The 14492-nt window shown below is 49.6% G+C and overlaps 1 protein-coding gene across 4 annotated transcripts in view; it reads left to right on the top strand.

The window, feature by feature from the left end:
* The first annotated feature begins 833 nt into the window (after nucleotides 1-833).
* AMMECR1 (AMMECR nuclear protein 1) overlaps nucleotides 834-14492 on the top strand; it is a 117566-nt gene continuing 103907 nt past the window's right edge. For 3 of the 4 annotated variants that reach the window (XM_045030128.1, XM_045030129.1, XM_045030127.1), the window contains exon 1: nucleotides 834-1294. In XM_045030128.1, coding sequence (XP_044886063.1) covers nucleotides 834-1294 — 461 coding nt within the window. Of the gene's footprint in view, nucleotides 1295-2984; nucleotides 4934-14492 lie in introns of those variants that run through there. The other variant, XM_045030130.1, reaches the window with a different exon arrangement.

Here is a 14492-nt window from a genome sequence, read left to right as displayed (position 1 = left end):
TTTTCTGCCTATATAAATATCCCTGGTTGTTTCAACTACATATAATATTCTTCACCCACTGCCTAAATAGTTTGGTAGCATTGCTATTCTATATTAAAAAGCTGCCAGTTTCCACGTCAGCGATAGCTGTATTTTAGTGATGGGTGAGGCTCTAGTATGCTTGATGCTCCTTTGAGATGTAAGGTACAAACGTAAACTATTATTCTTCAGTGTTTTGGCCAGTGCAGTTTTAACTGTCTCAAGCAAAGGCACTTCCATGTTCCTTCAGTTCCCGTGGGACAGAGCTCACCTTTAGGAACTATAGATTAAAGAAGGGAAGCACTAGACTAGTCCACCAGGGTCACACCCGCTTGCCCCCTTGGCTGCTGGCCTCAGCAAAGTCTTAACTGAAACCCGTCCCCGCTGCCAGCCGTCACAGGCCCGCCGGGTTTGTGGGTGCAGCAGTCGATGCTCCCGCTGGCTGGCTCTCACACACCCCTCGCTTCTCCTTCCCCGCTCCGAAGCAAAAGCCAGCCGAGGTCATTTGCCCCGTGCAAGTCGGGCCTTGTCAGTCGCCTCCTCGGGCTCGCGCGGCCGGGGCGCGGCTCTTCGGCAGGCGGGAGGGTTTCGGGCCCTTCCCCGGCGGGGAGCTGGGGGGGGACGAGGCGCTGCCGGGCAGGGGCCAGCGAAAGTGGCTGTGCCCTGCGAGGCGCGGCGCCTGGCACGCCGGGGCGGCTCTAACTCCGCTCTCTCTTTCTCCCCATTCATCCCTCCCCGTTGCAGGCGGAGCGGGCCCGGGAGGAGGCGGAGCAGGCGGCCGCACGTCCCCCGGCCGGCCGGCCGGCCCCCCCGCTATGGGTCGGAAGCGCTGCGTGGGGGGAGACGGCTCCAAGATGGCGGCGGGTTGCTGCGGGGTGAAGAAGCAGAAACTCTCCAGTTCCCCTCCCTCGGGCTCGGCCGGCCCGGGGGGCGGCGGCGGCAGCTCCCACTGCGGAGGGGCGGCGGCAGCGGGCGGCGAGCCGGGGGCGCTACCCCCGCCGGGGATCGCCCGCCTCAACGGCCTGGGGGGGCTGGCGGGGGGCGCCGCCGGCTGCGTCCTGTCCCCGCCGCTGCCGCCCAACTGCGGCGGGGGCCCCGGCGGCCTCTCCCCCCCGGCCGCCTCGCTGCTCGCCTCCCCCGGGGCCGGCTCCGGCGGGCCCGGCTGCAGGAAGATGGTGGTGTCGGCCGAGATGTGCTGCTTCTGCTTCGATGTGCTCTACTGTCACCTGTACGGCTACCAGCCCCCGCGGAGCCCCCGCTTCACCAACGACCCCTAGTGAGTACCCGGCTCCGGCCCCCGCCCGCGGCCCCGCAGCGCCCCCGAGGGAGCGCCCGGCTCCGGCCCCGGCCCCTGCCCCTGCCCCTGCCCCAGGGCTGCGGCCCCGCAGCGCCCCCTAGTGAGTGCCCAGTCCCTGCCCCTCAGCGCCCCCCAGTGAGCGCCCGGCCCCTGCCCCCGGGCTGCGGCCCCGCAGCGCCCCCCAGTGAGCGCCCAGCTCCGGACCCTGCCCCCGGGCTGCAGCCCCGCAGCGCCCCCTAGTGAGCGCCCGGCCCCTGCCCCAGGGCTGCGGCCCCTCAGCGCCCCCTCGTGAGCGCCCGGCTCTCGCCCCTGCCCCCAGGCTGTGGCCCCTCAGCGCCCCCCAGTGAGTGCCCGGTCCCTGCCCCTCAGCGCCCCCTAGTGAGTGCCCGGCCATGGCCCCTCAACACCCCCTAGTGAGCGCCTGGCTCCAGCTCCTACCCCCGGGATGTGGCCCCTCAGTGCCCCCCAGTGAGCACCAGGCTCCGGCCCCTACCCCTCAGCGCACCCTAGTGAGCACCAGGCTCCGGCCCCTGCCCCCGGGCTGCGGCCCCGCAGCGCCCCCTAGTGAGCGCCCGGCCCCTGCCCCAGGGCTGCGGCCCCTCAGCGCCCCCTCGTGAGCGCCCGGCTCTCGCCCCTGCCCCCAGGCTGTGGCCCCTCAGCGCCCCCCAGTGAGTGCCCGGTCCCTGCCCCTCAGCGCCCCCTAGTGAGTGCCCGGCCATGGCCCTTCAACACCGCCTAGTGAGCGCCTGGCTCCAGCTCCTACCCCCGGGATGTGGCCCCTCAGTGCCCCCCAGTGAGCACCAGGCTCCGGCCCCTGCCCCTCAGCGCACCCTAGTGAGCACCAGGCTCCGGCCCCTGCCCCTCAGCGCACCCTAGTGAGTACCCGGCTCCGGCCCCTGCCCCCGGGCTGCGGCCCCGCAGCGCTCCCTAGTGAGTGTCTGGCTCCAGCCCCCGGGCTGCGGCCCTTCAGCGCCCCCCAGTGAGCGTCCGGCTCCAGCCCCTTCCCCTGTCCCCCCACAGTGCCCCTCAGCGAGTACCTGGCTCCGGCCCCTGCCCCTCAGCACCCCCTAGTGAGTGTCTGGCTCCGGCCCCTTCCCCCGTCTCCGACAGCGCCCCCCAGTGAGCGCCCGGCTCTGTCCCCAACAGCGCCCCCCAGTGAGTGCCCAGCTCCAGCCCCTGCCCCCGGGCTGCGGCCCCTCAGCGCCCCCTAGTGAGTGTCTGGCTCTGGCCCCTGCCCCTCAGCGCCCCCTAGTGAGTGTCTGGCTCTGGCCCCTGCCCCTCAGCGCCCCCTAGTGAGCGTCTGGCTCCGGCCCCCGCCCCTCAGCGCCCCCTAGTGAGCGCCTGGCTCCGGCCCCTGCCCCCGGGCTGCGGCCCCTCAGCGCCCCCTAGTGAGCTCCCGGCTCCGGCCCCCACAGCGCTCCCTAGTGAGCGCCCGGCTCCGGCCCCTGCCCCCGGGCTGCAGCCCCGCAGCGCCCCCTCGTGAGCGCCCGGCTCCGGCCCCCACAGCGCTCCCTAGTGAGTGCCAAGCTCTGGCCATGGGCTCCTGCCCACAGGCACCTCCCCCTGCCAGCGCCCCCTAGTGAGTACACAGCTCCTGCCCCCTGGGCACCTCCCTACACAGCGCCCCCTAATGAGTACCTTGGCTTCTGTCCTGCACCCTGGGCTTCTGCCTTGGGCATCCCCCCGCGCCTCTTATTGAATACCTGGCCTCACCCCCAGGCACCTTCTCCCACGCCAGCTCTCCCTAGTGAGAACCTGGGCTTCTACCCTGTGCTCCCTTCCCCACTCTCCCGTGACCCCTAGGTTGTACCCGGGTACTCTGCTCCCCTCACCAGCAGTCCCTAGTGAGAACCCAAGCTCCTACTCCATGCATCTCAGCACCCTGCTCCCCTCTCTAGCAATCCCTAGTGAGTATTGGGCCTTTCTGCCCACACCCCTGGGCACCTAGCCTCCTCGCCAGTGATCCCTATTGAGTACCCAGGCACCCTGATGGGTATCCTGCTGCCCTTACCAGTGATCCTTAGCAAGTACCCTATAACATGCCCCTTGCTTCCCTGGGCACCCTATCCTCTCCCACTAGTGAACCCTAGTGAGTACCTCATGCTGTGCCCCATGTCCCCTCGGGTCACCCTGTCCCCCATTACCAGTGACTCTTAGTGAGTGTCCCTCTGCCCCCCTCACCAGTGAACCACAATGTGTACCCCATGCACCCTGCCCCGTGACCCCCTAGTGAGTACCTTGCCTCCCCTATACCAGTGACCCCCTGAGTACCCCATGCCTTGCGTGCCCCCGTCCCCTCCCCAGCACACCACCCACCTCTCACCAGCAACCCCTAGTGTGTACCCTGGCTCATGTCCTCCTTATCAATGACTCCTAGTCAGTACCTCATGCCCTGCCCTGGGTCCTCTGGGCGCCTATCACCCTGGGCATCCGGGCCCTGTTACCAGCGACCCCTCATGCCATGCCTCATGCCACGTCTTGTGTCCCCCGGCACTATGTACCCTCTCACCAGTGACCTAGTTTGTACCCTGGGCACCCTGCCCTCTCGATGCAGCCCTAGACACTATTCCCGCTCGCCCACTCAAGACCACTAGTGAGTACCCCCAGGCACCTTCTCCATGTAACCCCAGGCACCCTGCCCCCATCTCACCAGAACCCCCCTAGTGAATACCCCATACTGTACACCATGCACCCTGCCCCTGCTTCAGTGACCACATACTAAGTGCTCCTCTCTGTGCCCTGAATATTCCTGGGCACCCTGCCCCCTTTCCCCAGTGACCCCTAGTGAGTACCCCCAGGCACCCTGTTCCATGCATCCCGGGACACCCATCCACCCCTTACCAGTGACCCATAGTGAGTACCCCACACCCTGCCCCATATACCCTCCCCAGGCACCATGTCCCAGTGCACCCTCTCTTTCCCAGCTGCCACATGCCCCATTTCATCAGTGACCTCTACTGAGGACTCCATGCCAGGCACCATGCCCCATATTCTCTGTACCCCTCCATACAGCTACCAGCCCTCTCTTGACCACTAGTGAATACCCCCTACTGGGCACTTTGCCCCCATTTACTCCCTACACCTCACCACATACAGCCCGCCAGGCCCAGCAGAGCCCCTGCTTCATCAATGACCCCTAGTGAGTGGTCCATACTGTCCCTTTGCATCCCATGCTCTTCCACCCGGTATGGCTACCAGCCATCAAAGCCCTATGTCACCTCCATGGACCCACACCATATATCTGACAGCATCTGAGGAGCTGCCCCACTTCAGAGACCCCTAGTGAGTAGCTGACACAGAGCACTATACTCCTATCCTGCCCCCACCTATCAGCCTCTAGTTCACCAGTGATTTCTAGTGAGTATCCCACACATTGCCTGCATTGCTTTTTGTATCCCCATCCCTTATACATGGTTCCCAGCCCCTGTGGAGTCCTAGTTTCCTCAGTGACCCTAGTGAGTTTTCCATTTCAGGCACCATACCCTTATACCACCTCATAGACTATGGAGCCCCTAGTGAATACTTCACATCAGACATCCATACCCCGTCATGATGCCCTCTGAGTTCCCCTATGGGGCTTCCAGCCCCAGTGAGCTCCGGCTTCACCAATGACCCCTAGTAAGTATCCGTCAGTGCTCTTGTACTACTACTATTCCATGCAGAGCCCTGGCTTCACAAGTGACCTCATCTGCCCTGCTGTCTTCCCGTGTGTAGCTATTAGCACCTGCAGAGCCATGGGACGCTTCCTACTTGCTGCATGACCACCATCCTTGGGAGACCCCCGCCCCACCAACATCTGCTAACAAATTCTTCTCCCCATCTCCTGTACCTCCATGCGCCCTCAGTAGTGCTGCCCACTACCACACAACCCTTGCTTCACCAGTGACACTTAATGAGTGTCCTCTGTGTTCTAGATATATCCGGCACATGATTAATAACCTTAATGGAACCCTCATTACGCTGACCCCTAGTGAGTACTCTGTGTAGGAGATGTATACCTGTAGTTGCCATCATGACAATCAGCTGCCATAGATCTCCTGCTTCACCTACAACCCCAGCAAGTACTCCCTTCATAACTTCTTTGTACCAATGTGAGGGGCTCAGCTGTGAGTTTCTTTACATTACCCCTTCCTCTCTACGTCCTGTGTGCTCCCCCTTATAGATACCAGTTTCTTAGGAACTCTTGTTTCTCCTGATTTGTACTAAGTAGCTATCATCTTGTGTGTGGGATCCACTTCCCTTCTATCTGTTCTCCATCCCAGTCCTACATAGATAACCAGCCTCATTTTTCTACAGCTGTCACTCTGTGGTTTCATTGATGGGGAAAACTGAGTTCTGCCCACAGTTTATTTGCGCTAGATTGATAAAGAATAAATAACTTGAACTCTCTCCAGTAAGCATTTCACCAGCTCTGCTAGTTAAGGTTGAGTGTCACTTTCTGTCTAAAGGTCAACTATTTTAAGTGCTCTAAAATCCAAATTACTTGGATTGTCTTGAAATTTGCTGTGACTCATGGTTGTTCAGGTTAGGATTAGTGGTCAAACTTAGTGTCATTTGACAAAGGGGTTCCTAAAATACACTTCTAACTTCCCCCCTTTAAAAAAATGTTTACAACATCAACTGGTTCCTGTAACTTTTTTTTTAAATGAACATCGAGGCTCAAACTATAGCTCTAATCCTCCCTAAACTGATCTCAGCCACTCAGGATTTCTCTCTACTATGCCTGGTCTACACTACAAAATTTTACCAGTAACACTTCCTTATTTCAGCACATCTTTGCATGCATCCACATTCAATTTTAAGACCTGTCAGTAAAACCCTGAGTTTGACAATAACTGAAAACCTCTTCCCTGAATGACACAGGTCCTCTACCAGCACTGTTCCACTGGTAAAACATGTATGGATGCTACATTACATGTACTACTAAAAATAGTACTTCAGCAACTGTGACCTCTCTGGTCACAAATTTGAACTCTATTGCACAGTGGCTGGAAGGAGACACTTCCTCCCTCCCCCGCTTTAAAATTTCCAGCATGTTTTTGAAACGACCCTTTCCCGGCTAGCCCACTTTTGAAAGCACACAGGTATACCTCTGCATAAAAACTCCAGTTACTGCGCATGCTGCTTACTGGTCCTGGATTTCCTCTGACTCTGGGAAGAACAAAGAGTACAAGCCCAGCTGCGGCAAACCCAGTTGGATGAATACTGTTTTGAAGAACTGACTTTCCAAAAAAGTAGTTTGAGGGATTGTAAAAAAAAAAAAAAAAAAAAAAGGATCATCCTCAAAGGGACCTTTGCTCTCTTGGGAGATCAGAAGTGCTGACGGAGCAGATCTGTGAGGGGGAATGTTGGGCAATTTTCCCTTCAGTGACGTTTGGTAAAAAGGGAAGCGTAGCCATCTGTGCCCTCGCTTTCCTCCATCCCCTACAAATATCCCTCCATTCCCCACAGTTCCTCCCCATGGCTGTTCCAGGACTTGGCTGCTCCCTCATCAGAGGAAGGAATTCAGAACTTCTCACCTTCCCCTTCCTGCCTCCAGCTGTGGGGAAGGGGCTCCAGGCTCAGTCTTCCCCACGCTAATGTTGCTTCTAATGGGAATGGGGAAGTCAGAGCAGTGCAGGAGAATGTGGGGTGGAAAGGAAGGGGTCAGAGCAGTGCAGTGAGGGTTATTTGGGGCTTCATCTGTCCCCCTGCAAAAAGTGTCCCCACTGACTCCAGGCTAGTATTGCATTGTTCCAGCATCTTTTCCCTTGCTCTTCAACCTGTGGATCCCATGATGGCTCCCACCTCTCCATGGGGAGGAGGGAGAACCAGGTTGTGTTGGTCAGGCAAACAGACAGGAGATGACGCTGGATCAGTAAAGGACTAACATGCTGTCAGTGCATTCTGTGTCTAGGAGCAGGGGAAGAGAAGAGCTGGGCGGTACATGGAGATGCTGAGCAATTTTTGTTAAAAACCTAAGAAATTAAATGTCCCAAAATGTTGTTAATGGAGAGTTAAGATTTCGCAGTGGTGCCTCATGCCTTTCCCGAATGTGCAGAATGGTTAAACTTAAACCTCTAAAGCCAAGACATACAAAGTTAAGGTACATGCCACTCTGCAACTTAACTGTAACTCTGCTCCCTTTGAGCAAAGCCCCAATGCTCCAACAGCAAATACTAGCTCTCAACTCTTACAGATACTACAGAACACTTCAGGAACAGAGCACATGACACTGAAAAACAAAGTGTAATACCTCTTTGCTAAGGCAAACTCAGATTTATGTCAGGCATAGCAAACAGAAGTTGCTTATGCTAACAGAGAGCGTACTCCACACAAACCACTCCAGATTTGCTAAGGGTTCTTCTCAGTAGGCTCTGGAGACCACTGTCATGTATGTCACCAGACTTCTGATAATCCCCATGGTTGAAAAAAAGATCCTTGTGTATCTCTGGTGACTCAATCTACAGGATTCGGAGCTGAAAGGAGGCAAATTTGATCTCTGAAGGTACACATGCACCTCTCCCCATATCACATTGATAGCTCTGTCATGCTGCTCCCATTAATCCCATCACCATTCAATATAGCTACATATAACAGAAAGAATGCAGCAGGCGTGAATGCAGTTAAATGCTGGAATTCCAGTCTGTGGAATATACAGCACAAATAGTAGCCTGTTCTTAGTCCTTCCTCCTGTCTGCTTATAGATTCATGGATATTAAGGCCAGAAGGGACCATTAGATAATCTGGTCTGACCTTCTGTATAACAAAGGACAGCGAATTTCGTCAAGTTACTCCTGTATCGAGCTTTATAACTTGTTTAACTAAGGCATTTTCCAGAAAGGCATCCAGTCTTGATTTGGAGACATCCATAGATCAATAACCCACCACTTCCCTTTATAGTTTAATGTTTGCAGCACCTTTACTGAACTGTTCCCAATGACTGTTTCCTCTTGGAGGCGTGGTATGTACCTTAACTTTGTATTTTTTGGTTTTTGAGAGGTTTAAATTTAGCCACTCTTTGCATTCTGGAATAGCACAGAGCACAACTGGGCAACCTTAACTGGGTTAACAAAGATTTTGGGCTTTTAAATGTAAGTGTTTTCCCCTTTGCTGATATGTTTTTTAAGCAAGCAAATAAACAAATGACCTGAGTAACTGTTTTGGAGGCTAGGAACTGGGAGATAACAGTGGTGGTGACTATTTTAAATACACAGGTAGAATTATGAATTTAATCCTTTCCTTTCTATTCTAATATTTTACTGTTATTAAAGTGGGAAGAAACGAGAGACAACCAAATGAAGGACCATTAAGAAAATACTGTACCCAAAAACCCTCTCTCTTTACTGAAGTTTTGTTCAGCAGCCTCTTCCCAGATAATTCCAGTGTCGTCTTACTATAACAACATTAAAATAAGTTACATGAACTGGGATCCTGGTGTCTGTCGATTTTCAGGGTTTGGAAAAGAATTGTGATTTAGCCCAGGTTGAGTGTAACTTGACCCTGTGGGATAGAAAAGGTTCTGGAGGAAGCTGCTTGTATGCATTCCCCCCTGCTGCAGCTTTTTTGTTCTTTTGTCTTAGCTACAACTTCATACTGTTGTTACCTGAATAGGGTTTTGCCTCAGAGGACATGGTTATTTGATCATACTTTAGATGGGTGAAAAAACCCTTTACTCCTCCACCTACAATCCCAAGACTGGTTTCTCTGAAACTTTAAAACTACTGTAATATGCTTTTTTTTTAAGACTGGCACTGGATTTTAGTAGAGACAATAATAAATATATATAGCTGGATATTCTTTATGTTTACTTATGGCTGGCAAATCCAAAGGGCTGTATGTATCTTGTGTGTGTGTTCTGGTTTTTCACCTGTGCTTACAGTCGTCTGTACTATTTCTGGGGCATTTATTCTCTACCAATTTTTTTTTGTTTTTAAACACACATTTACTGGCTTTATACTCAACACTGTTGCCTTCATCAGTCAACTTTTCTTTCCAGGAACAATTACATTAAAATGTTTGTAAACGTGATCAAAGTACAAAACTTCCATGTGATCTAAGAGAAACTCTCAATCTGGCCAGCCCTGTATTGATTGTCTAAAGAACTGAGCATATTATACATGTTCACTTTGCTTTCACAAAAGTTAAACGAATATCTTTAATGTCAGAAGATTAAACTGTTCTTCTAGAACACTTAGTGTGACTGTGGAGCCTTTGCTATGTATAATAAAAAAATTATCCTTTGTGTGACAAACTGTTAGAAGTCATCTATAAGTATTACCTTAGTCTTCACAATAAGACAAGTCACTTTATACTGAAGTTGTATCACAATATGACATCTCACTTTATGCTGAAGTGAATGGGTTCTGTGGTTTTCAAGATTCCCAGTTGATAGGTCCTGTTTCTGTCTGTGACTGCATCCAAGCTGTTCTGCTATTTGTCATATTTGTTTTTCTTATAAACTTCAAAACTTTTATGCAGTTGTAATTGCTCTCTTCCCTTCTACCATTGAACACTAAACATTTGAATGTGAAGCAGAGACTCTTAAAGTAGCATCTTGTGGATTTAAAAAAAAATGCAGTACAGAAAGAGTTTCAGGGTATGTTGGCTGCCAGTAGCAGTGTTCTGCAGGGAATTCCCAGCATGTTCAGAAGTAAGATTGATGACTATGCCTTGGTACTGTAGCAGAGGAAAAATGGTAGAGTACCAGGAAACTGTAAGAGGCTACAGAAAGAATATACCTTTGCCAATAGGTTTAACTCCTAATGTTCTTGTAAAACAGAGAAAGTGTTGAGATGATAAAAGCTCTAAATACCCTGTCATAGTTTACAGGTATTAGTGATCCTTTTTGGTTTTAGTTGAAAATGGGTACTAGATAGGAATTATAGATATTAAACTGTATTCAGCAGGACACAGGAAGTGGGCAAACTGCAGTACAGCGTAAGGCAGATGGTCAACAGATTATAGTAAGGCTTGTAGTGTTGAGAGAGCTGTTTTGTGAGCTCTATCAGCTGCACGTGCTTCTGATTTGAGTGAATTTCTTAAGTGCAAATGGGATGGAATCTGCCAGGAGTTTGGAGTACAGGAAATCGGAGATGTAGATACTCTTGGGAAAGGACCCAAGATTTCATTCTTTCAGCTGGAAGCATTCACTGTAGAGTTTGGTACTGCTCATATGTCGTCTGTGGTCAGTCACCATACTAGCTTTGGAGAGACTGGCTGTTCCCTTCCACCCTAAAGGATGTGTATGTGGAGAAACCACTTTTCCTTTGTTCTCCCATTGCCTATCTAGATGTACTTCCTTGTTTCATCTTCTATTTTGGCTAATGTATCCATATCTTTTGTTAGTCCCATTGTCTTCTCTCTTCCCCTCCCCACCCCTTTGGAGGTTTCCAGCTAGAGATATTCACTATATAATGTCAGTGTTATCTTATACCTAAGACCCTGTATTAATCATGATTTCATTAAGATCATAGACTACATAAAATACTGAAAATGTGAAAAATCCTGTGTGTGTGGATTTTGTTGAATGTAATTTTGGCGGTGTCTTTTTGTGACACTGTATGTTAGGTGCTTTCACCTCAGCCTATTTGCCTTTGAAAAAGGACATATTGGGACCTAAAATTTAATATTTCATTTGTGCAAATCCCTTTCTGAAGAGTAGTAGTCTAATGTTTTGCTCTCTAGAAATCTCTGAATTGTTAAGAATTTAACAATATTCCAATACCTCCTTTTGGTAGTGATGTGCTATAAAAGTGTTTTTTCTTGAGCAGCCTTATTAAATCTGTCCTTTGTATTATATATTAGGCCTTCACAATTTGGATGCTATGCAGCATCATGTAACAGTGGCATATATAAGCTTTACTGCTGTTTAGATTTGCTGATCTATATTCTCTTTTTAAGAATCTCAGTAGTTTCTCTCTAAGGGTATATGTACCCTTTAACCTGGGGCTATAATTCCCAACTTGAGGAGACATACCCACGCTAGCTGTGAAAACTGAACTATTGCCGTAAAAATAGTGTGTAGCCGTGGCGAGATGGGGGTTAACTACCCCAAATACATACCTAGCATCTCGAACAGGTGTGTACTCAGGATGGCTTGCCCCTCCCGTCACTATGACCATTCTCTGTTTCTAGTGCACTTGCTTAGTGAGAGCTAGTGCAGGTCTGTCTCCTCAAGTTGGGAATTACATTCCCAGCTGATAGCAGACTGTAAGTTTGCAGAACTTTTCAGCTTTAAATCTGTATGGTTCTTTTAGCTGCAGATTTCTAGGACTACCAGCTAAGAAAACTTGATGGCAACTGATATTCGGTCATGGTTATCAGAAGGTGGTTACTAAAAACAAAAGTACGTTTGGAAATGGAATATCTACACGGTGTGGTTTGTTGTATCAGTGAAGTTTTGCTGATGAAGTTACAAGCACAGTGCTAATTTCAACCATAAAGTCAGTTATTTAAACCTAGAATGGTGGATTGTCTATTATAGGGTGGCACTTGTCAGTGCTACAGTTTATGCTGCCCGGTCAAACAGAGCTACATTGCCTTTCAAGCTGGCATAGTTAACAAAAGCAGAAGACCTTTTCTCTATACTAGGTTGATAGATGGTTTTCAGAGGTTTCTGTATCATATTTAATAGAAACACAAGCTAACAGCAGTACTATAGGGAGCTATTTACAAGTGTTAAATAGGGGTTTTGCATCTTTCAGCAACCTTTAAGCTCATGTGAAAAACATCTCTTCATCTCATACTCAGCCTGCATGTGCCCAAAACTCAAAGCTTGAAATTATAGGGAATATTTTTTCACATGCATGAAGTTCAGTGAGTTGCAGCACTACAATGTACAGTCCTATATAGAGGACCAGCTTTGTGAGGGACAGAAGTAAAACTAGGTCTAACAATGAGGACATATAGCAATGAGCAAAAATTTAACTAAACTTATTCTTTCACAAAGATATTCTAAAAACTCTGTTCCTGCATAGTGATCTCCTTAGATCTATTTTTGAAAGGAAAAGGTTCTCTCCTTGGCTGTCAGTATTCAATCTCTGATGAGCACCTTCTTTTTGTTGCTGCTGCCTGCTCACCCCATGCTACTTATACTTTGAGGTGACCCAGGCATACTCCCACTTTGTGTCATTAAAGGATATGCCCTAACACCCATGGCAATGTTCGGCTTTGGTAACTTTCTGGAAAGCAGTTCTTGTTGACGCTGCATGGGTGCCCTCTTACAGCACCAAATATATGGAGCCAAGATTATTAAAGATCTAGTTCCTGGATTGTTCTTGGTTCGGTGAGTTATGCTGATCAGCAAGGGATCATAGGCTTATGGGGACAGCTGTCAATGCAGAGATGCATTTATATCCTGGGGTTTTTGTTCTCCTTTGGGTTATGAGGCGCGCTCTCTCTCAGCTTCTCTGGCCCCTTGGTGCAGCTCATTTCATGTCACCTTCCCTTGCTTTCTTCTTAACTTATGAATTATGTGGCCTTGCTGGCAGGGTCCTCTTTAGGAATCTGGGGATGATAACATATGAGACATAAAATACACTGCTGCTACTCAGTCTTCTCACAACAAATGTGTTTTCTGTCTCATTTACTCTGCCAGCCTAACTGCAGCATTGTCTTCTCTGTTGGACAGTACTTCTGACCACTTGTCTGATTCAGAGGAGGAAGAAGGGGTAGAGTATTTGCAATAACCTTCTTTTCACCAGCAAGAAGAAATTTTTCTCCTCCTCAGCTTTTTCGGAGGACGGGTCACCTCCATGTCTCTCTTTGCCACTTGACATTTTGGACAAAAGTTTCTAGGTTGTGTGGTAGAGACTGTTATTGGAAGGTTTAGCTATCCAAGGCTCATTGGCTGTTGCACTTCCTAAAGTCCAAGGAGAAAGGTCCAGTAACTCATCATTAATGGGAATTTGCCCTATCTAAGAAAATCTGATTGGCACCAGCCTCCCTAAAGGATCACCTTTATCAAGTGCCACAAAAAGGTTTCCAATATTTCCTAAAATGTCCTGCTGACTCATTGTTTGGGGTTAGCTGCCAAAGAAGTTGCAGGGCTGGTCCGACCTTCCCATTTGGATAAAGATGCCCAAAAGAGTGACTTTTGGGGGAAGAAAGTCTTTGGGTATGTTGGGTATCCATGTGGGAAAAGAGCAAAGCAGCTGGTGACTGAGGGGTATATGGTGTCCAAATGTGTGCTGTGGGTGGCTTACAATACTTCAGACTTTGGTTCATGCATTGGCATCTGTTGTTTCTCTTAGATGGGACTTCTGGCTGAAAGCATTTGACCTTTTGTTTGAGACTCAGGCCCATGTAGAAGACTTCCTGTTCTAGGGTTTTTAGCCTCAAAACAGATGAGATGTTGGAGAAAAACAAAGGCTATCAGTGCTTTCCACGTTTCCTTCGACTGACTGGTCCACAAAGTATAAACCCATTATTGCCTCCACTCATCAGTATTATTTCTTAGGTCAAGTTGGCAGCCCACTTATTGAAGCTGACAAAATTAGTGTAACACTCTTGCATATTTTCATTTTAATTTCTCTCTGCCTCTGTTTTCCAACTGTAAAATGTGTATAATACTAACGTACTTCATAGAGATGCAGTTGTCAAGATAAATTGATTAATGAAGAACTCATATTACAATGAGCACCATAGAAAAGCCCAAGAGGAAATTAAAAATTCAGTATTCAGTGCAGGGTTCGAATGGTCTGCAGAAAATAAGCATTGGGATCACATGTTGAATGAGGGTAAAAAAAAATATTGAACAGTGTCTCACTCACCAAGCACTATCCATCCTGTACATTGAAAAAGGTATTAGGTCGCAGGACTCTTTAGTTATACAGCACACTCTAACATAACAGAAACAGGTTATTAGGATCACCATTTCAGTTCTTCAGAGAGTTTTCTATTTAAAGACATTTTAAATAATTTCATCTGCAGGAAGAGTGAGTTACAGTCTTCAATGGCTGATTCTCCTTTGACCATTTTCCACATGGACAAGGTTGCCCTGGCTCCTCACCCCAAATGTGTATCAAAAGTCCTGTCTTGAGTTATACTGGAATTGAGCTAATTTGCTGGTGGTGTTTCCAGAACTAGGTGCAAGGTCCTAATTGCCAAGAGATTTTTGAGTTTACAGGGCTAAGGCATTTAGAAAGTTGTCAGGACTTATTTAGTTTTTGGGACAGGTGTAAAGGGATACCATTTC

The sequence above is a fragment of the Mauremys mutica genome, chromosome 9 (genome assembly GCF_020497125.1).
Source record: "Mauremys mutica isolate MM-2020 ecotype Southern chromosome 9, ASM2049712v1, whole genome shotgun sequence".
In the NCBI taxonomy this organism is placed as follows: Eukaryota; Metazoa; Chordata; order Testudines; family Geoemydidae; genus Mauremys; species Mauremys mutica.
The sequence above is the reverse complement of the archived record's forward strand: the minus strand, read 5'-3'. Positions and strand labels throughout refer to the sequence as shown.